The sequence below is a fragment of the Arachis duranensis genome, chromosome 3 (genome assembly GCF_000817695.3).
Source record: "Arachis duranensis cultivar V14167 chromosome 3, aradu.V14167.gnm2.J7QH, whole genome shotgun sequence".
NCBI classification, from domain to species: domain Eukaryota; kingdom Viridiplantae; phylum Streptophyta; class Magnoliopsida; order Fabales; family Fabaceae; genus Arachis; species Arachis duranensis.
This window is the reverse complement of record NC_029774.3, coordinates 129,320,052-129,342,744: the sequence shown is the minus strand read 5'-3', so window position 1 is coordinate 129,342,744 and position 22,693 is coordinate 129,320,052. Positions and strand designations below refer to the sequence as shown.

The window sequence follows — 22,693 nt, the reverse complement described above, 5'->3', positions numbered from 1 at the left end:
TATTTAAAAAAAATAATAAAAAATTAAATGACATTGACAATTACCTTTAAAAGACAATGAGACTCCTAATAAAAAATAATTTGGCAATTTTAGTTAGTTTTTAATAAATAAATCAATAGTTTAATATGTCATTTAGACTTATTCTGTTAATACAGAGAAAAAATATTGATAGAGAAACTAAACAGTCTCATAAAAATAAAGATCAAAAATCAAAAAATATTTTTTTAAAAAAAATCGTTATCTTTTGAAATAATTATGAGGAGTCAGTTTAGAATTTTTTCTCTAATAAAAATATTCAATCAAAATACAATTTTAAGTCAGTGGCAAGTTTTTTTTCCTTTTCAACAAAAGAAATTACCAACCATTTTCTTGAAGCATTCACTACATCAAATATTATCAAGTTCTGAATCAGATTGCCTATCAAATCATTTTAGTTATTAGTTTATCGATATAGAAATTAAATTAGTTTAATGATAGTTTATACATACATTAAAAAGATAAAATCAACTAAAATTTTATAATTTTGTATATGTATAACATATAAGATTTAAATCTAAATGAAAAAATAAAAACCAAATTTTAAGATTTACATATGGATAATATTTATGATATTATATCTTTTATCTTATAGAATAACAATTAATCAAATAAAAAAATTATTATTTTAATTATATCTTAATTCATAAATTTTTTTATTAAAAAAAAGTATATTTTATACATTTAATTTTTAATCCTTTAAAGGAGAAAAGAAAGTTAAGCATAGAAAGATAGATACTAATGGAAGAAAATAACAATGAGAGAAGAAAATAAGTGGATTCATCAGGAACAAAATGTGTTAAGCCATTTATGTGGATATGAAAATGTATTCGAGGTTTTGTTTTTTTTAGTTATTCATAATATTTTTAAAAGTATATTATTGGTTAATAGGTTGTTATATGCACAAAATAGAATTTAAATTTTTTATATTTATTTAAATGAATGAATAAATTAATTACTTGACCAACTCAAACTAATTTATGAGAAACTTTATGATACTCATAACATGGGGTGAAAGATGTATGAAAGGCATAAGGAATAGGTAGATCCAGGGGATGCTAGAGGACATTATACTCAACGTACATGAATAATGTATCATTTTATAATATTAAGTGTTCATTTGTTTAAAAAGTTTTTGGCCTTTGTTTTTTTATTATTTTTTGTTTAGCTTATTTAAATCACCGAAAAAATGTATCATTTTATAATATTAAAAACAAAAATAATTTATTATAGAGTAAAACTTCACTCCGACCTTCAACTATTATTCAAAATAACAACTCGTCCCTCATTGAATAAAAAATGATAATGTGGCCTCTAACTACTAATTCAGTAAAATTTTTTGGCACCCTCTATTAAACTCTCTGTTTAGAGTTAACGGATCTTACTTACATATAATGTTAACTGATTATGTATCAAGAAACTATTCTAAGAGACAAAACGCTTTCTATCATGTCAATAATATACTGCCATAAAGTAGGACAAGTAAACTCATGAGAAATTTTTTAATGACACTTAAATCTCTAACCAATTATAAATATAGATACATAAACTCATAATAAACCATAAAGTAGGACAAATAATCATAAATTTTAATAAGATATTATACCTGCTACTAGCCTTGATTGGTAGCAGTCTTAGTTCCTTACTTTTCATTCTCTTTCTTCTTTTCTACAAAGCGTTAATACGAATGTAGTAAAAGCTACCTCATCAAGTTCAATCCTCCTTCAATCATTCTCTCCTTGATCTCCAATACAAATTCATATCCTCATCCTTGCAATATCTATCTATTAGTATTATGAGTATGATCTTGTTAAGCTTTAAACCTCTCTTGCTCATCTCGTCCACAAACTTTCTAACTTCCTTCAAATCGCAGATCCTACAAAGGTCATTAATTAGTGTTTTGTACGTGATCAAGTTCGACCTAATATCCTAATTAATTATTTCCTAAAAATTCTTCAAGGTTAAATCAATGTTCTCATATTTGCATTACCCATAAAACAAAATGGTAAAATTAACATCATTCGAGACTAATCCATTCTTACACATTTCATCAATTAAAATTCCTGCAACCTAAGAATAAGAAGCAAGGAATTAAGGCTGTCATCAACAAATGCCAGCAACCAGTGTAGTAATAGGTGTATTGACTTGTTAAAATTTAGGGTTACTTATTCTACTTTATGGTTCATTATAAATTTTTTATTGGAGTAGTTGATTGTGAGTTTATGTGTCTATATTTATAATTGGTTAGAAGTTTAATTGTCTCATTAAATTTTTTTTAAAAGATTTACTTGTCCTACATTACTGTAGCATATTGTTGACATAATAGGAGGTATTTAGTTCCTTAGAATGGTTCTTGACACATAATTAGTTAACATTACATATAGATAAGATCCAATAGTTTTGGACGAAAAATTTAACTGAGAGTCTAAAAAATTTGCCAAAATTAGTAGTTAGAGACTGTATTGTTATTTTTCAATCGATGAATAATGAATTGTCATTTTGAACAATGGCTAGAAATTAGAGTAGAATTCTACTCTTTATTTTATAAATATATATTCACTGGCTTGAATATCCCATTAGAGATACCCACACAAAAATCGTAAAAAAGGAAAATTCTAAAAAGAGGCGGATTTTTGGTTTAGTATAACCGTTCAGTTCTTGGTCCATTTAACAATTTATGAATTGTTCTTAAACACATTATTTTGGCTTATCAATCAAACTTCATAGTTAAATAGTTTCTGGGTTTATTGGTCTAACCAATCGATTTGATTCGATTTTTCAGAACCTTAGTTATTATAGTATGTTCTTTGTTGAGTTTGTTGTAGTGTATTTTTTTACTTGTCTTATGATTCTATAATTTGCTTTAATTTTAATAAAGGTAAAGTATTGTTTTGATTTCAAATGTTTGGAGTAAATTCAATTTTTACTTCTAACGTTTTAATCGTTCTATTTTTTTAATTTCAAAACGTTTAAAATAGCACTAATATTCTCCCACTATCAAATTCTTCACTAATACTTAACGAAATTGATGTACTATTAGGGAGCCAATGACCTAAGCATACAATGTGTATAATGGGCTAAATCTTTGGTCCATGAATAAAATGAACATCACCCATACTATTCAGAATAATCATCCGGATACCAAAGATAATAAACACCTCATGTCATAAAATCATTCATCCCAAAAACTTAAGTTAATTTTGGAGTTCACCAGGGATCGAACCCTTGATCTTTCAGATCTAGAACTCTGATACCATGTCATGAACACACTCATCCAAAAAACGTAACCTGATAGGACAATGTAACACTAATGGTCATATCTCTAATACTTCCTAAACCTCCATTGTACACCTTGTACACTTAGACCATTAACTCCATATACTTTTCCTTTTATTTTTATTTAATATTAATACGTACTTTAAATTTTAATTTAATATTAATATATACTTTAAATGTTCGTTAAGAGTTTAGGTGTTATTTAAAAATTTTTAGTTTATATTTTCAAATTTTTAATTTAATTTAATTTAATTTAATTTAATTTAATTTAATTTAATTTATTTAGTTATTAAATTATATTTTATGTCTGAAAATTTAAAATTTTTTTATATGATATTGATATTATTTTACTGTTATATTATTCATTAACAGTTAATAAAATTGATGTACTATTAATAACATTTTTATTAAAATTACATTTATTTAATTTCTTTTTTTATCTTCACCCTCTCAATAAATCTAAATCTCATTCTCTTATTTTTATTCTCTTTTTTGGATAATTAATTAATAGTATAAAAAAGAGAAAAAAAAGAGTAAAAAAAGAGATTTAAACTTGTTAAGAGGGTGAAAATGGTAGAAAAGGTTGAACAAATGTAGTTTTAATAAAAGCATTAGGAAAATTATAGGAAGCCAATGGTCTAAGCGTACAAGGTGTACAATGGAGGTTTAAGAAGTATTAGAGATATGATAATTAGTGTTACATTGTTCTGTCAGGTTACGCTTTTGGGATGAGTGGGTTCATGACATGGTATCAAAGTTTTAGATCCGAAAAATCAAGGATTCGATACCTGGTGAACTCCAAACTCAACTTCAATTTTTGGGATGTGTGATTTTATGACATGAGATGTTTATTATCTTTGGTATCTGGATAGTTATTATGAATAGTATGGGTGATGTTCATTTTATTCATAGACCAAAGATTTAGCTCATTATACACATTATACGCTTAGGTCATTGGTTCTCTAGCACTATCCTCAATGAAATTGTCACAAAAAAAAAAATGAAATTGTAACTTTCTGCTTACCCAGAGATGAATTGGATCACCTGTAGTAAGCACCGCAAGAAGCGAATACGATTGGCCAATCAGACAACTCACCCGAGACATACGCAAACGCACTACGCACACACAACACTGGCGCTTTTTGACACTCAACACTGCGAAACTACAGCTGTCCCCAACTATTTTCCCTGTTCAATTTCTAAATTTTCCATTTATCAATTATCATTCATCATTAAAACCTATATTATTTAAAATGAGAATTAGATCCTCTACAGCCACCCTCACTTCCCTCTTCAATGCACACCCATCTTTATTTCGCCACTTGTCACTCAAAAGTCAAAACACCGGTTCCTTTCGCTAGCCTGGCACTTCTCATTGGCTGGGTAATACACTAATCACACATGTTCGTTCTGGACTCGTTCGTGCGCATGTCTTGTGTTCCTTTCCCCACAGTAATAATCCCCTTCGCAATTATTTATACTATTAAACTATCATTATAAAATTCCAGTAATTAGATTGACAGAGTATAAAGATGTTTGCTCGAATATCTTCGTATAATAATTTAAATTTAATTCACCATCCTTTTTAATCATAAACATTCTTACGCAAGTCGTTAAGTTTCTTAAATCTTTACCCAGATATTAAAGATAAAATTTCACCGTTATTTTAGATGTTTGCTTGTTCTTAAAACTTAAAAAGGACATTGGGAAAAAAAATCGGGTTTGATTTTATGAAAGAAAAGGCCAAAAACGAAAAAAGAGTCTCACCTTTCAAGAGATCCATCCGATTATTGAGCACATATAAATATAATATAAATCCATTTGTTGCTATAATTTTTGAAGTAGAAAGAAAGAGACAGTGATTATAAGAACTAAGATACACTACAGTAGAAGAGGCAAAGAAAGCAGAGAGAAATATCTTGATCTCTGTGTGAGAAAGTTTGTTGAAAATGGCGAGTGGTGGAGGTGGTGGTTATGGAGATGGAAACCAGAAAATAGACTATGTGTTCAAGGTGGTGCTGATTGGTGACTCAGCGGTTGGAAAATCGCAGATACTTGCACGGTTCGCGAGGAACGAGTTCAGCTTGGACTCCAAGTCCACCATCGGAGTTGAATTCCAGACGCGAACTCTCGTCATCGATCATAAGAGCGTCAAGGCTCAGATCTGGGACACTGCTGGTCAAGAACGGTAATATTTGCTTCTCCAACTACTTTTTTTCAACTGTATGATTGCGTATATGGTGTTGCTTGATGCTGTTGAATCTGTTATTTTTTCCTTGAGAAATAGTTGTTGTGACTGCCGTTGATGCGTGATCTGATCGTTATTTCAAAGGATCGAGTTGTTTGAGTAAGGTTACTGAGCTGGATCTACTCTAGGTTTTCAAAATTGAAGCTCAATGATGTGGTGATTCTGATCATTGTTGTTAACCTTAGCTTAGCTACTTATTAGTGTTTGAAATTTGAATTGCGGTTTTGAATGTTTTTATGCATTTCAACTTGATGCCATTGATGTCCAGTGTTTTTGGTGTTACTGTTTATCCTTTATCGGTTACCCGAGAATCTTCATCTCACGATGTTCCTAACTTCCTATAGTTAAGTATATGTTAGCGTTGGTGGTTTAGCTGATTGGTGATTATCGAATAATGCGCCAAAAGGAATCACTGGGAAGAAAAGGGGACGAGTTTAGTTATTGCAGATAGTAAAGCCAACCTACTAGGCAGGTTCTCCGGAGATTACCGGGGTCATGGTTGATTGTTTATGTCTGCATTTATATGGAGGACAACATGGCTGTGTTTTGGTGATTATTAAATATACTCTGTTACTTGCATTTTCCCTCTTGGGTTGTGATTGTGACACTTTGATGAGATTTGAAAAATTCAAGGTTAGCCAGTTATACATTTAGGAATTCTAAACCTTCTGTTGGAGAACTAGCAGGTACTAGGGCTACTCACCGGGACCTGTTGAATACCCTTGTGTTTCTAGCACAGATTTAGGAACATAACACGCATGCATAGTTTTGGCAATCTTTTGGGAGGGTATTCAAGTTGATATTTCATATAGCATCGTTACATGGTTTTTGGATCATTAATCACATGGGTTTTGCTGTGATCTAAGGCCACACGGGTTCTTTAGGTGGTCACAAACATAGAATCTTATTCTTTTCTGGACATCATCAATTGAAATTTTCTTATTTTTCATTTAGGGTAAGCGGTAAGTTAAATGCTAGATTGCAGCCTGCCCTGATATTTCATTATTTAATCGTGCAGATACAGAGCTGTTACAAGTGCATACTACAGGGGTGCTGTTGGGGCAATGTTGGTTTATGACATAACCAAACGTCAGACCTTTGAACACATCCCCCGGTGGCTGGAAGAACTGCGCAACCATGCCGACAAGAATATAGTCATCATTCTTATAGGAAACAAAAGTGATCTTCAGAGTCAGCGGGATGTCCCCACCGAAGACGCAAAAGAATTTGCCGAGAAAGAAGGCTTGTTTTTCTTGGAGACCTCGGCTCTGGAATCAACAAATGTTGAAACAGCCTTCATGACTGTCCTGACAGAAATTTACAACATTGTCAACAAGAAGACCCTAGCTGCGGACGAAAGTCAAGGAAATGGGAACCCCGCATCTTTGGCTGGCGAGAAGATTATTATTCCTGGCCCTGCACAGGAAATCCCAGCTAAAAAGACCATGTGTTGTCAGTCTTCCTGAGTTTTAGTGTTTGAATTTAGCAGATTTCGTGGTTTGATGATCTTATTACCAATTTTTAAAGGTTTGGCACATTTACTATTGTAAAATTATTCAATTTAATTTGCATGGGTTTCAGTAAAACTATAGGTAGATTCAAATTGCTGGGTATAATATCCCATGATATTCAATTAATTAATTGTTGGGGGCTCGAAACGTCAGCGCATGTGAAATTTGATGGCTCGGTGCTCAATTGTGCCTATATAAGCCCTTCACTTATGAAATTGATGAACCTTTTTATCAAAAAAAAAATACCAAATGACCATCAGAATTTATTATTTTATCTAATTATTAATTCAATTTTTTTAATTTAATAATTTAATAATATATTTTATCTTATTTTTAAACGTAAATAACTAACTAATCATCAAAGACAATAAATTTTTATTTTTTTTAACATTTTTCTTTATAAATATAAAATTTACAAGACCAGCATTACGAGCATATAAGACTTGACATGGGCCTTCCTTCCAGGATTAAACAAGATTTGCTCTATGGGCAAATATATATGTACCAATCGATTGAGAGAAAAAAATGAGAGAGATCTCCATCCAACTAATAATCTCGATGCGTTAACAACAAAGTTTCCTATAACTGTAATCCTTAAAAGCTATAGATTATACTAATACAAATGTGAATTGAAGTTTGTGGATTTGTTTGAAAGTACAAAGGCTAACTAAAATAAACAGCTAAATCATCTTTCACGTTTTGTGGATGATCGGAAAACATTCCATAACTGCTGTTCGAACCTGGTAATAAATATCCATCAACCTGTCACTTTTAACCCTCAGTAACAGCAATAGCATCACCATCAATCTTACCATTCAACTCCCCTTCCCCATCAATGGAAGATTTGACCACATGCACTGACGAGCCATTTTCTGAGCCTAGCCGTATTACAAGCCTTTCAAGCAGTTCTTGGCAGTCCATTGCGGTAACCATCACATTCAATCTTGACCTACCCTTCCAGCATCCAATTGCAATTGTTGAGTCATCTACTTGGATGGGCTCTGTGCCAACCTCGTTCCCTGTAGAAGAGGAAAATATCAAAGTAAATCAACATCTATGTCGAAGGGTATTTAACCTTATCTAAAAGCCTGAGGATGGTGACAATACCTTTACCCAAAATTAGTACACAACAACCTGGCATTAGGCTTGCAGCCTTTTTACCAAACTCGGCATCAGCAAAATCTTCAAATTTTACATCTTTATTCTCAAGAAGATGCTTGAAGTCTGCAGGAGATGCACGCAGAATCTGTTTTGTTATGTGTGGGAGAATGAGAGGCAGTCCTTCAGATGATATCCGGAAAGAACATGGTGCAGAGCTACCTTGTCGTGCTGATTGTCTTTCCTGTATGATGAGGGCAGATATATATCAATTATTCCAAAGAAATAATTCTTTTTCTTTTCACTTATTAAAGAAGTTAGTTCCTTTCTAAGCAATAAATATTTCTAACTACAAGGGATGGGTTCACAATGCTATTTGGATGTGGAACTAACTCCTACATGGGGATTGGCTTGGCGCAACCAAGTAACCATATTGGTGCCACCCCCTAATATCATATTTTAAATGTATTATTATTATCATTATCATTAGTTGCATTTAAAATTTGGAGCATGGGTGGTAAGCAAATCAACCACATTAAATAATAATAAACAGCAAAACATCACCAATATTTCTTGATTGACAATAAATATACTTACAAACATCTTCAGACCGACAGAAGTTATTTTAAGCTGCTGCCCAACTAAGTAGTTCAACTCAAGAACATCCTTGACTGACTTGGAGACATAGTAAATTCTTTTCACGTGACTTGCATCTTCATTTCTTGTAACAAGATGACCATCAAATGGAAAATGCTCAACGATCCCATAAAAATCCTTTATATTATTAACAATTGCTTCACTTTTGAAAAAGACAACAGGATCAACACCTCTCCATTTTCCTTGAATTTGCAGCTTCCTTTTTCCAGGAACCTTGGTCATGTTCTCTACATTATGGGCTTCCTGTGTTTCCTTGGAATTCTTTTCTTCACATGTAACAGGGCTAACTTCCACATCTATTGCAGGGGGTTCATGGCCATTTACGTTTTCTTCTGGAACTGTTTCAAGGACAGCTTGTGCACTTTCTAAGGAATCAACCTGCAACAGTCGTTCACCCTCAAGAGTGTTTAATGGTTCTGCACATGGCTTACTAATTCGTTTTTTGGTTTTCTCCGGAATTGCTGCAAGAAAGAAACAATCAATCAGAAACCTATCGTGGTAAGCAAAAGTCTTTGTTGATGAAAATGAATACAAGGCAGAAATGACAACCAGAAAAACATGTCATTTCAATGTTAGCCAGCACTGCCAATTACCTTCTTACACTGTGTGTGTGTGTGTGTGTGTGTGAGAGAGAGAGAGAGAGAGAGAGAGAGAGAGAGAGAGAGAGAGAGAGAGAGAGAGAGAATCACACAATCTACCTGGCAAAGGAGAAACTTTTTGCAGTACAGCAATGAAGAAGGCTCCAGTGTTCTGATCATGAGGAACTATCCTCATACAATGCTCTAGAGGGAAATCAGAAACCTCAGCAGATTCAGGCACCACAGAATTAACCATTTCTTGAACACCATCTTCAGAATTTTCACCAACACCATCAGTAACATCATATCCCATTTCAACATTACAATCAGTGTCAACAGATTCATGAAAGCTGCTGCCAGAAGGAAACATACTAGCAAGAACTATACTCCTACGATATTTAGGGACATCTTTGTAAGACGCCAACCAAGTGCCCTTATCATATACCTGCATTCCCAAAATGGTAAGGCTTCACAACGTTGTAAATGCAAACTATTGAAAATCAAGATCAAACCATTCTATTTTTTAAGCCACAAGCTGAATTCACATACAGAAACCAATAGCACAAGTGTTCAAATTATATAAAGATACAAATTTTCTGTGCAGAAAGCTTGAAGCATTATTCTTCGCCATGCACATGAATATGGAAATAACCAGATCAACATCCAACTCATGTTTAAAAATAAAGCATTCACTACAGCCTCATTCTCATTTCTTATCATTCCAAGACCAAACAGCAAGAAGTAACATCTGTAGTTGATGAAACATACATTTCAGCCAAGATGTCTCATGAGTTGGAAAAGACGTTGAGGTTGCATAAATTTTTTACCCAAACCCACAATTTTCCTTCAAAACCCTTCAGGTTGTCACATCACTTGACATAGGAGGGTCTATCTTCCTCAATCTAGACTCTAGAGAGGTGAGATACTTGCAAAAACTTAGGGGATTAGCAGCACTAGTAGATTTAATATTTGTTTCTTAGTGTTACATGCATACCAAAACTCTGGTTTCTCAAAAAAAAAAATGTCACAGCAAACACAAACCTTCCATGTCTTGAGACCAGGGCGACGGATAAGTTTGGGAACCTCACTAGATACATCAACAAGTTTAACAGACCCACCACATCTCCGCAAGACCTGAAATACAATAGAAACGGAAAAAGAATTAGCTGGAGCTACTTACCATATAAAATTAATTGAGAGTAAGGAATGGCCAAGTGTTTGTAACAGCTAGCATGCCACTTGCTTTCCTAGGTATTTAGCAATTGCCACTTATATTTAGAGCTTTAGCCTTTAGATGCAGTGCACTTGCTTTCATAGATCTTTAAATCACATTTTCAAATGTTGAGAAAATGCTATAAAAATTGATCTATGATGTCCATAAATTTAGCATTTAATTAAATAATTAAGTCAATGGAATACACATCCACCTATCTGAAAAATTACATAGTATAACGGCAACTTAAAAATTGAAAAAACAAAAAAAGAAAGACGAAGAAGAAGAAGAGAAGAACAGAGGATCAATAGTAGTTACCTCTGCAACCACAGCTTCATTCTCAATAGGATTCATTGAGCAAGTTGAATAAACCATTCTACCACCAACTTTAAGCAAAGATAAACCTGACAAAATCAATATAGCTGCTGAGACTGCCAAAGTATTCTTCCAATCTAAATCTCACAAACCCTAGTTCATTTTTTATATTCAGCTAATACAGTAAACATTAGTAGTTTTTTACTCCCAGTAATCTGTCTTAAAAAGTAATAGAAACAAAGCAGAAGGACAAAGCGGTTACAAACATTCCTTAGCCTAAAGTATAACGTTCATGTTCAGGTCAAAAAGCGAAAAAGGAACTTGACTAGACATGCATCACACAGGACACACTCATTCATTGCTGGTTGGATCCTTCTTGCTCCAAAAAGTAGTAAAATGTTCTCTTTCAGAGACTGTGGAAAGGAGAGCAAAACAATCTTTATGGAGAACTTAATCAGAAAGCATCAGTAGCTTCACTCGCTCATAATGTTCCATTTATAATGGAATAAAGTAGCCCGAGTCACCATGAAAGTGTTGAAAATAATCCTAGTAGCTATGTCAGATAAGTCTAGCTGAGTTCAATTAAAATGTATGACAGACGCAGGTAGGGATAAGTGTTTATGGTAACAGCACATTATCAGAAAACAATGCAAGTCTGACAATGGCAACCTCTAAAATACACATGCTAAAGGAAACAGTCAAATAGTACCTCGCATAGCAATTATAACTTTTACCATTTCCTCCAGAGATCAGGTGCTTTACGAAGGGTACCATCCCCACTGCATGGGACATCACACAGAACACGATCAAACAATAATTGGCCTATATGCTGATCTGGCTCCATCACTTCATGGTTTCTATTTAGACGGCATCCTGGAAAGTTCTGGGCTTCATGATTAGTGACAATAAGGTTGGCTGTGCACATGCGTTTCGTTTGGTGTATAAGAAGATTACATCTTTGGACATCAAGATCATTTGCTATAACCTAATTAAGAAAGACACAAAAACAAATTATGCATATGCCATTTGCCCAATCAGGACAGATCAAATCATATAAGTCTAGCAAATCAAATAAGATGTTGTTAATCATTAACTACCAATGATAATGAAAAGTAAAAACAATGAATTAACAACAAAGAAGCATTTAACTAAAAAGAACACATACCACTCCGGCAGGTAGTGATCCTACTTTAGTTGACTGATGAATAATCTCGAGCAATTGGAAAGTTTTTGAACCTGGTGCAGCACACACTGAACAAAAGCAAGGAGATAGATTATAACAATCAAAAGTTTCAGTCCATATTATGTAAATAAAAATAGTGATGGTAAAAACAACAAAGAGTACTTGGTATCCTAGAAGTCGCTTACTGTCAAGAACAAAATGATCAGGGTGCACATCCAAGAAGAGGGGAGGCACCTGTATTGCAAAAAAAGCATTAGTATGACAGTAGTTAAACCATTCAGAACTCCAAAAATAAAAGAAAAGATCAAAATAGTTTTTTAAATGACCTACCATACTAACAGCTTCTTGTCTTGTAATGTTTCCAATTTCATTTTCTAGCTTTAAGAATTCGTGGAAGCTGCAAGATCGTAAATGAATAATCAACGACAACTAAATACTGACTAGATTCTACTAATACAAAACCCTCAGATTCAGATACAAGTCGTAGATGAACACAATCGACATACCGCTCAAGTGTTTGATTCTTCCTGAGCTGCATCCTAGAAAAATTGGAATGCCAAGCAAAGTTTCCAGGATACCAAGGCAAAGGTCTAATAGCCTCAGTCTCACTCTCAACCCCTTCGGCAACCTAGAAACAACACAAGCCACAACCAAAAACGATTAAGAAAAAAAAAGAAAGAAAGAACAACGACGCAATGGATAGAACAATAGCAGCGGATATTGCATGTAGCGTACCTCATCGCGAAGAGAATGGACGAAGTCATTCTCGAGTTGCGAGCGAATGTCGTCGGAGAACTGGCTACTGTAATCAGAAAAACATAGCAATTCCCATTTCAAGAAGTTTTGGAGAGCCGGGATTGGAAATGAGAAGAGAGAGAGTTTGAGTGTTATTTACCTGGAATTGATTCGGAAGGTAGCGGGCAAGGGAGTTCTAAGAACAGAGACGAACTGATCCCACTCGGTGGTTTCGACTATGCATTGGCCCTTGTAGTAGGCATCGAAGGACGCGTTTTCAGTGGCGAACGGAGTCCACGTAGGATTGGGATTGGGATTGGGATCGTTAGGGTCGTTGGAGGGAGCGCTGCTGTTGGCGTTTGGATCGGACTTGGAACGCTTCCAGACATTGTCTCTGCTCTGACGGAAGTGTTTTCTCTGCGTGCGAGACCTGCCTCCTCTCCCGCCGCCTCCCATAACGGTCTTTGCCGCTGCTTCTTCTGCGTTCGAGTAAGAGTAGGCGAGTAACTGCTACCGAGTCTGGCTCGCGCACAACACAAAGCAGCCAATTGCGGTACTGGTTTTCCCGTAGGGTTTAGAAAATCGCGGCAACCGCTAGTGGGCGCTATTTGGGCTTTTTTCATGGACCTGTTTATTCTTTCTAACCGAGTTAGAGCACAAACTTCCAAGCCCAAAAGTAATGTTTAGTGCTTTTTTGTTGAGGAAAAAGAGATTTAGAAACCCAAACAAGAAAAATTAAGGGTGTTTTTATTTTCTGTTTTTATTTTCAGTATTATTTTATTTTGTGAAGAAAAAAGTGAAAAAAGAGGTAAAAATAAAAAACATGATTTTATTTTTTTATTTTTTTTTACAAAATTTAAAAAATAAAATACACTGAAAATGAAAACAAAAAATAAAAAAGCAGACTAAACGCATCCTAAGAACCTATAAACTCTAAACTTTCCACTCATATCGGATGATAGAGCCTGAAGAGTATCTGGCAGGGTCTTTTAAAAAATGTGAGTTCACATGAGAAGATCCTGCCCTTTCTTAGCAAAAGATCTATGTCAGTATTAGCTCCTCTCAAGGTATGTTTCTAACCTACATGATGTAACATACTCACCAAGATCTTAATGTCTTTCAGCAAAGGTTTAACAGGATGCAAATTTAAGCAACCTTTATTGATAAAATTTATAGCTGACTAGGAGTCCAACTCAATGATGAGGTACTAGAAGTTGGGAGCAACAACAATACTAAGCCCTTTAGCAATCTCTCGCAATTTTACATGAGTAATCAAACACCTTCCTATGTTGCAAGAAAAACCCAATACGCACCTACCCAAATGATTTCTAAAAATACCTCTACAAGCTACATTTTTGTTCTCCGAGAAGAATGATCCATATACGTTTAACTTGGTGTAGTGCCCTAGGGGCAGCCACCGAATTAGCTTATTAGTATACTTTCTGGTACGATGCAAGGAGGACCGAAATTTCATGGTGTACAGAATTTTATCACTCCGTGCTCAAATTGAACTCATCGCAACACTCGGCTTCACTCTTTTCCCTTCGAAGATAAAAGAGTTATGATAAAACCAAAGAGAATAACTAATAACTCAAAACTTACAAGCCTAGTCACTTCTTGCTAATACATTCCTAGTGAACCAATCCTTGAGGCTGAGATTAGAGAATTTGAACATAGCCTCATGAGGTTTCAAGAGACTCCACACAGACTTGGCATATAAACAGTATTTGAGAACATGCAAAGAGTTCTCTTCTTGACGGTTACATCTGGGGTAGTTGGCATCCGTTGTTAAGTATCTTTTTCTTCTTTTACATTCGTTAGGATTGCATTGTTAGCAACTAGCCACATGAAGGAATGAATTCTTTTCAGACTGTACCACTTCCAAACTACCTTGAAAGTCTGATATGAATCTACGAGAATTTTATTGAAAAAGTTGTAGGCCAATTTGAGCTAAACGTCCCATCAGATGTTAGCGCCCAAGCAATAGAATATGGACACTTTCATGGAGACAAAGGCGATAGTGCTTGAATTTTTCTCATAATGTAATCAAGGAGTCACTTCCTGAGCTTACTCTCGTCCCACTCACCTGAAACAGAAAGAAAGCCAGTTAGACACAAACTTGATTCGGACTCTGTTATCACCTGTTCCAAATATTGGGTTAAAGATCGGAGATGGGGCACCCAATTATGATTCCAGAACTTAATGTTAGCACCATCACTAATGCACCAGATATGGTTCTCATCGACCCCCTTCCAAGCCGAACATATCCCTTTCCAAAGATTCGAGGAATTATTTTTCCTTTCGACTCTTGGCAGCAAATCGTTCACACATTCGTATTTGGCCCTGACCACCCTTTCCCATAAAGCATCCTTCTTCTCCACAAGGCCCCAACCACTCTTTATCATAAAGGTTTGGTTAACTTTACGAGTATGGCGGATGTCAAGCCCTCCCGAAGCTTTTGGTCTGCTAAGATCCCTCTAATTGATGAGATGGATTTTTCTAGATTGTTTAGTCTCTCTCCAAAAAAAATTATGCATTTACAATCAACCAAGTTACTAGTAGAAATTGGTAAAAGAATAGTTTGCATAGTATAACTTGGAAGAGAAGAGAGAACAGATTTCACCAGTGTAATTCTTTCTACTAGAGACAATGAAGCATCTTTCCAACTGTTTAGTCTAGAGTTCATCTTGTTAATAATGTCATTATATGTGTTTTTTGAGACCTTACAGTGGAGGAGAGGAATACCAAGGTACTTTCCCAAGTCATCAATTTTGGAGAACTTAAGGATACTACTTATCTGACTTCTCATATTATCACCCACATTCTTAAAAAAGAAGATACGCGTCTTTTCATTGCTAACTTTTTTACCCGACCTATAGTAGAAGGCCCCAAGCACCTTATTAATAACCTCACCTTGGTCCATAGTTGCTTTCGCAAAGAGAATTAAATCATCAGCAAAACGTAGATGAGAAAACTCAGGACACTCTTTGTTCAGCTTGATAGGCTTCCAAATGTCATGATCTTCAACAACAATAATGAGATGAGAGAGCCTTTCTATACAAAGAACAAAATTATAAGGAGAAATAGAGTTATCTTGCTAAATTCCTCTTGAAGAATAGAACTTGTCCAAGGTTTTTCCATTCCGTAGAATCCTAATCCTCGTTAAAAAATAGAACTGGTTACCATCAAGATGAACTAAGGGGCATCCTAATATCAACCAGAGTGTCTTCACAAGTCTTTTTTAGATCGATTTTAATCGCCATCCATCCTTTTAGACAATTTTTTAATCTTCATATAGTGGATAACTTCTTGGGTGATGATAATATTATCAAAACTATGTCTCCATGGGATGAAATTATATTGGGTTGGCTGTACTAGCTTTTCCATAACCCTCCATAGCCTTTGGGCCAAAATTTTGGTGATCACTTTGTATTTGAGACATTACATAAGCTGATAAGCTTTATTTGATTTAGATTAGTAATAAGTAAAGGTCTCATTATCTCCCTGATTTCCTGAGGCTGGAAGAAAATCTTCTCAATCATCCTACACAAATTCGGTCCCATAAAATCCTATTTTTTCTAGTAAAAGCCTGCCTAAATAGTAAATACCATCTTTTTCAGATACCTTTAAACTACCCTTGCTAAAAAGAGAATCTTTAATTTTCTTATAGGAGACATTACAGCCAATCAGAGTCCTATCTTTATCACTTAATGTCTAAAAAGCACCATTAATCATAAAGGGAACATTAGGGAGATCATCACAATATAGATTAGTATAGGAAGTCATGGCCATTACTTCAAGGATGTGACTATCATGTATCTAATTACCCCCTTCATCCTGCAAAGAAATAATCTTATTCCTCCTTCTTCTGACCATAATGGTACCATGAAAATATTTAGTATTTCTGTCGCTGTGCTCTATCTATTTGCATATAGACTTTTGAAATTATAACATCTCTTCTTGGGAAAGGAGACCTTCATATTCTTTCCAAAGAGTAACTTCGAAATCTTCTAAATAAGGATTATAATTCACACTCAAGTTATTCATGATGCCATGCAATCTTCTTAGAATCCTGCTTTCCCTTCAAAAGATATTCCCATGTACTGTGGAATTTCATACTCTAAGAGAATCTTGAAAGTTCGCAACACCTCGGAACCAATTAGTTTCTATTTTCCAATGATTAGAAACTATATTATTAAAGTCCGGATGGGATAACAAAGATACTAAAAATCTAAATGGTCTTCTCCCTCTGTTAGACGAGGGAGCAGTAGAAAGTTGAAGATAGAAAGGAACATGATCAGATTTTAACATAAGTACGTGCTTTATCCTTGCTTTCGAAAATTTGATCTACCAATTCATGTTGTTCGGACCACGATCTAATCTTTCGACCAAATTTCCTTTCTTCCAGGTAAAGGGATATCCTGAGTATCCCAAGTCTAAAAGTCCACAGTCAGAAACACACTATTGAAACTCAACACACGCACCATTAAATTGAGTAGTTGCTCCTCCTTGTCTTTTAAAATTATGCATCAGCACATTGAAATTCCCAGCCAGGCACCAAGGGAGACTATTTTGCGAAATCAGCTCCCCTAGATTCTTCCAGAGTTCTTTTCTATGTAGTCTCTGGAGACTTCCATACACTCTAGTAAAAACCCATGGATGTAAGTCCTTTCCTAGCATCCTCATATGCATGAATTATTGATGACTCTGCAAAATATCCACTATCCATTCATCAGAATTCCACAGACACTAATACCTCCAGAGTACTCTCTGACTTTTTCTACAAAACAAATGTCAAAAGACAACTTATTTTTAATATTAGTTCCTCTATCCCCACTAATATGAATTTCAAGGAGAATTAAAAAATTAACATGATACTCTTTTAATATCTCTAATTAAAGTAGTAAAAGAACTTCCACCAACACTACAACAATTCCACATTAAGAAAATCATTAAAAGAAACAGAAAAAAGATGTCACCAAAGACGCAGATCAAGTAGAGTGTAGCTCCCCATTGGTCAAGCTCAAACTAAGTTCCTTAGAGTTACCCTCACCGTTTTTTGATGATCCTAGATCTTCAATCATGGGATCAGGTGGGTTCTTCTCTTAGACAATTTGCAGCCATCTCCTCCACATTAGTGGTCATAGCCGGTTGAAAAAGTTTCAGATTGTTGGAGGATGACGACGCCATTTGCTTTGCCATGCCTTCTTTCATGATCTTTCCAACTTCAAAAGCTTCCCACTATTCCCTTTCCATAATACTCATTCCTGTGAAGATTCTCACACTCCATGGCTTCTTTCTCTAGATTTGTCAAGCTCACTTTCTTAGTTAGAGGACGAGCAGATGTTAAGTCAAAAGGCACTAAAGTATGACTCTCAACTGGTTTGGCCTTTATTTTATCTTTGTTCACTTTTCCTAACCCATTTAGCCCATTCTTATTATTACTAGCCTTCTTACCTGTTCGGAAAAATTTTTCCAATCCTCGGTCTAAGAATCTTGTGGAGAGATTGGGTTGGTCTTCTTTTTCTTTATGCGCTTTATATGGCGCTAAAGTATAAGGCCCATGTTGCTCCATTCTAACATCCGGTCCACTTTGCATGGATTCTTCTATGTAAAGCCCCTCATGCACAATCTCCTCGTTGATTTGCTCAATATATTTCTCATTAAGAATAATAAAATGCGATTCATTAGAGTTTCTAGCTTTCAAATTAGAAGGAGATCTGTAAAAAATTCAACCTGTTTTTCTTTAAATCATGAACATATATATAGACAACTTTTGATATGAAACTATGTCAAATATTTTCTATCTTAAAAAGCATAATTTATGATCCTAACAAATTAGAATGCTTAATTTTCTATCCTATTAATGATATACATGAGAGTACTCTTGGAGTACCATATTTATACTTAAATTATAAAAATATTATTAATATAATATTTCTATGTATATCTAAATTATCCATTAATACCCCCAAGTTGGAGCATGCAAGTCTTTAATGCCCAACTTGACTAATATTGCCTCAAACTTTTTGGCACCAAGAGCTTTAGTAAAAAGGTCGGCCAACTGAGTTTGACTGGGAACATAAGATGGAAGGAGGTGTTGGTGCACGATCTCATCCTGAACAAGATGGCAATATACTTCAATGTGCTTTGTGCGTTCATGTAAAACTAGATTTCTAGCAATGTGAAGAGCTGCTTGACTGTCGCAATAGAAACGAATGGAAGCATGATGAGCACGTATAGAGAGGAGAGTATATCTTTAATCCACTTTAATTCTTTTGTTGTCTGAGCCATTGAAAGACCTGTATGTTGTTTCTGAGTCTTCCAAGAAGTATTTCAGCCGGCCTAAATCTTTCACGTAAAAACATGTGTGTAAATACTCTTTGAAACGTTGAATTGCAGCACCATCATTTCCTGCAATTACAAGGTCATCAACGTATACCAAAACTATCAATTGCACGCTATTGTGGCGAAGGCTAAACAAGGAATGGTCCTTTGGGGATTTCTTGAAACCATATCGAAGGAGAGCAGATGAAAATTTTGCAAACCAGCATCGTGGAGCTTGTTGCAATCCATAGAGAGATTTCTGAAGTTTACAAACCAGTCCTTGTTGAGACACTTGAAAACCAGGGAAAGTTTCATGTAAACGTCGCCATTGTAGACATCCGTTTGGTGGAGTTCCCAATTCTGGGCTGCTGCCACTACGAGTATTGCGCGAATTGTTACCATCTTTACCACTAGAGAAAACGTTTCATTGTAATCCAAGCCTTTCACTTTATTATTTTTCAAAATTACCAGTCTTGCTTTGAACCTCTCTATTGTCCCGTCAGAGTTGTATTTAATTTTATAGACCCACTTATACCCATGTGCTTTCTTTCCTAGAGGAAGGGTTGTGAGCTTCCAAATATCGTTGAGTTGAAGTGCACGAATTTCTTAGGACTTCGCTTCGCGCCAACACTCATCTCTAACTGCTTGAGAGAAAAATAAAGACTCATGTTCTGTCTGGAGAGAGGCAAGAAAACTGCGGTGTTGTTTGGAAAAGGAATTATAATTCACAAAATTTTGTATCGGATAGGACACACCTGAGGATTTTGATGGAGAAGGAGGTTGGTCGGTAGGACTTATTGGTATCGTAGCAGCAGAGACAAAATCGCACAACCTGACTGAGAGTGTCTTCATGCAGTGACCCCGACCAAATGGAACGTCCATCGTGACTAATGGTAGATCAAAAATGGCGTTGTTTCTACTACACTTGGTTCCAATGCATCGTCAGCGATGTACTTTTCAATCTCTTCATTGAGTTCATGTTCCCCTTGTTGGTCAATAGGTTCTTCAATAAGGGAGTCCCTAACACAGTCATTCAAGTGTGGAGTACTGGTCTCGTTGTGTGTGTCTTCTTCAACAATTATTTCTGTCACAGGAGGTCCAATATCTTCAATCCTTGGTTCCAAAACCTGATCCGCTTTAAAGGAAAACTCATCTTCAACAAAATGAACGTCACAAGAAACAAAGAAAACTTCTTTTTCCAAGTCAAATAGTTTCCATCCTTTTTGCCCAAAAGGATACCCGACAAACACACATTTTCGACTACAGATGGCAAACTTATACCGTTGCTTATTCTGATTTTGAGCATAACACAAAGAGCCAAAAATTCCGCAAGTGCTCATAACTTGGAATTGTTCCATGAAAAACCTCATACGGAGTCTTGCCCTTCAGTATTGAGGATGGCGTACGATTAATTAAATAGCCAGCAGTTAAGACACATTCTCCCCAAAACTGGATAGAAAAATTGCCTTGAAAATGTAATGATCTAGCAATATTGAGAATATGTCGATGTTTGCGTTCTACTCGTCCATTTTGTTGCGGTGTATTAACACATGACGATTGGTGAACAATGCCTTGTTGTAGGAAGTATTATTTTAAACACATGAATTCCATTCCATTACCAGATCGCATCATTTTAACATATTTTCTATATTGGCGTTCAACCAAAGTGAAAAAAATTTTCAATGTGATTGATACCTCAGCCTTTTCTTTCAACAAATATATTCAAACCGCTCATAAACAATCATCCACAATAGTTAAGAAATACGAAGCACCACACAAGGAGAGAGTTCTATAGGGTCCCCACAAGTCACAATGGATTAAATAAAAAATATTGAAAGCTTGATAGTCACTCAAAGAAAACTTATCTCTTGTTTGCTTAGATTTTTCACAAATTTTACAAATCTCATTGGTTGTATATTTTCCACTTCATTACGGAGCATTTGCACAATTTGAAATGATGGATGCCCTAGTCTCTTATGCCAAAGTGCTAGTTAGTTCTCTATTCTGGTATGACAAACTTGAATCTTATGTGCCCCACGATACCAATAGAGCCCATCCTTTCGTTCACCCACTTCAATCAGCGTCCTCGAAGTGCGGTCCTGTATGACACAAAATTTATCAGTGAATTGTACTAGACAGTGTTCTTCATCTGTTAATTGAGAAATTGAGAGTAAGTTGCATTTTAATTGAGGTATATAGAGAACATTTTTCAATTCAAGTCCTCCTTCAAGTATACTGTTCCTTGCTTGCACGCTATCACCTGCTCTCCATCCGATAAACCTACTGGACACCCGCGTATAGTTTTATTTTCACATAAATTTTGCAGGGTTCTAGTCATGTGGTTGGATGCTCCACTATCAATGATCCATAAGTAAATAATTCTCTTACCAGTCATTTTTTCAGAGTCATTTGGTTTTTGCTTGTTTATCATATCTACCAATACTTGCCATCAGTGTATGCCACATGTGCACGCGCTGAAATTCCTCGAGTACGCGTGCCTTGTCGTTCGTAGCCTTTGCCATCATCTCTTCCTTCATTCCTTGGTCGATCGCCCCACCATTCTGGATATCCTACAATCTGAAAGCATCTTTTAACATCATACCCACTTTTGCTACAGTGAGAGCATATTGTTGATTTTTGGCTAGGATCTCCTTGTCCTTTCGTCATATTCCCTGCCTGCATTGCGAGTCCCACAACCAACCCTCTCTCTTTTGATGCCTTAGCCATTGTCTTCTCTTTTTGGACTAGCATTGCGTACACACGATTCAGCGATTGCAAAGGATCGATTGCCAGAATATTTGACCGTTCCGTAACTCGCATTATCTAGGCCCATTAAAGATTGGTGGACCCTCTTTTCTTCCCTTCGCTTCTCAAGTTGAGATCCAATCCCGCACTTACATCCACCACACGTGCATTTGGGAATTCGCTCGTACTGTACTAATTCATTCCACGGTACTTTCAATTTCCCATAATACGCCGTCATGACCATTCCTTCCTGTTTACATCTCATCAAATCTAACTTCAGTTGTTGTATTCGATCGTGTTCAAAATCCATGATACAATCATAGATTGTACTGTCCACCAATCCTCAAGATCAGATGTACCTTATTCTGGTTTTGTGAGAGTTTCATCGATGAATCCCCATTTTTTCCGAACCCGAAGTGATATTTTCATATCTCTAACTCATTCCTCGTAACTATCTCCACGCAACTTCACGTGATTACATTTTCTGGGTTGTCACTTGCACTAAGGTCATATGGCAAGTAATTTTTCTTAGTTCATTTTTCTGAAGTTATAGAGTTCTTTCCAAATTCTGATTCTGCTGTCATGGTTATGCAGCCTATGTTCCTTTTGTATTTGTCGGTATTAAAATATGCTATACCATGTGGAAAATTCAACTTATTTTTCTATTAGTCATGAACACATATATATACAACTTTTGATATAAAAACTATATCAAATATTTTTCTATCTTAGCATAATTTACGATCCTAACAAATTAGAATGTATAATTTT

The 22,693-nt window shown here is 35.3% G+C and overlaps 2 protein-coding genes across 2 annotated transcripts; one reads left to right on the top strand and one right to left on the bottom strand.

Moving 5' to 3' along the window:
- The first annotated feature begins 4,991 nt into the window (after positions 1 to 4,991).
- On the top strand, positions 4,992 to 7,146 carry LOC107481818 (ras-related protein Rab11A). The gene is made up of 2 exons (XM_016102138.3): positions 4,992 to 5,500; positions 6,579 to 7,146. The coding sequence occupies exons 1-2, from the start codon at positions 5,262 to 5,264 to the stop codon at positions 7,024 to 7,026; spliced, it is 687 nt and encodes a 228-aa protein (XP_015957624.1). The 5' UTR covers positions 4,992 to 5,261; the 3' UTR covers positions 7,027 to 7,146.
- Positions 7,147 to 7,583: 437 nt separating this feature from the next.
- On the bottom strand, positions 7,584 to 13,419 carry LOC107481819 (uncharacterized). The gene is given in 14 exon segments (XM_016102139.3): positions 7,584 to 8,090; positions 8,179 to 8,413; positions 8,767 to 9,287; positions 9,525 to 9,849; positions 10,446 to 10,538; positions 10,936 to 11,061; positions 11,138 to 11,147; positions 11,661 to 11,917; positions 12,098 to 12,183; positions 12,301 to 12,349; positions 12,446 to 12,512; positions 12,622 to 12,743; positions 12,851 to 12,917; positions 13,011 to 13,419. Coding segments are annotated over 14 exon segments (2,502 nt in total). The 5' UTR covers positions 13,307 to 13,419; the 3' UTR covers positions 7,584 to 7,842.
- Between the last annotated feature and the right edge of the window lie 9,274 nt (positions 13,420 to 22,693).

Coding starts and splice junctions, on each gene's coding strand:
- LOC107481818 (XM_016102138.3), top strand. CDS start 5,262: ATGGCGAGTGGTGGAGGTGGTGGTTATGGAGATGGAAACCAGAAAATA. Junction 5,501..6,578: donor GACACTGCTGGTCAAGAACG/GTAATATTTGCT, acceptor TTAATCGTGCAG/ATACAGAGCTGTTACAAGTG.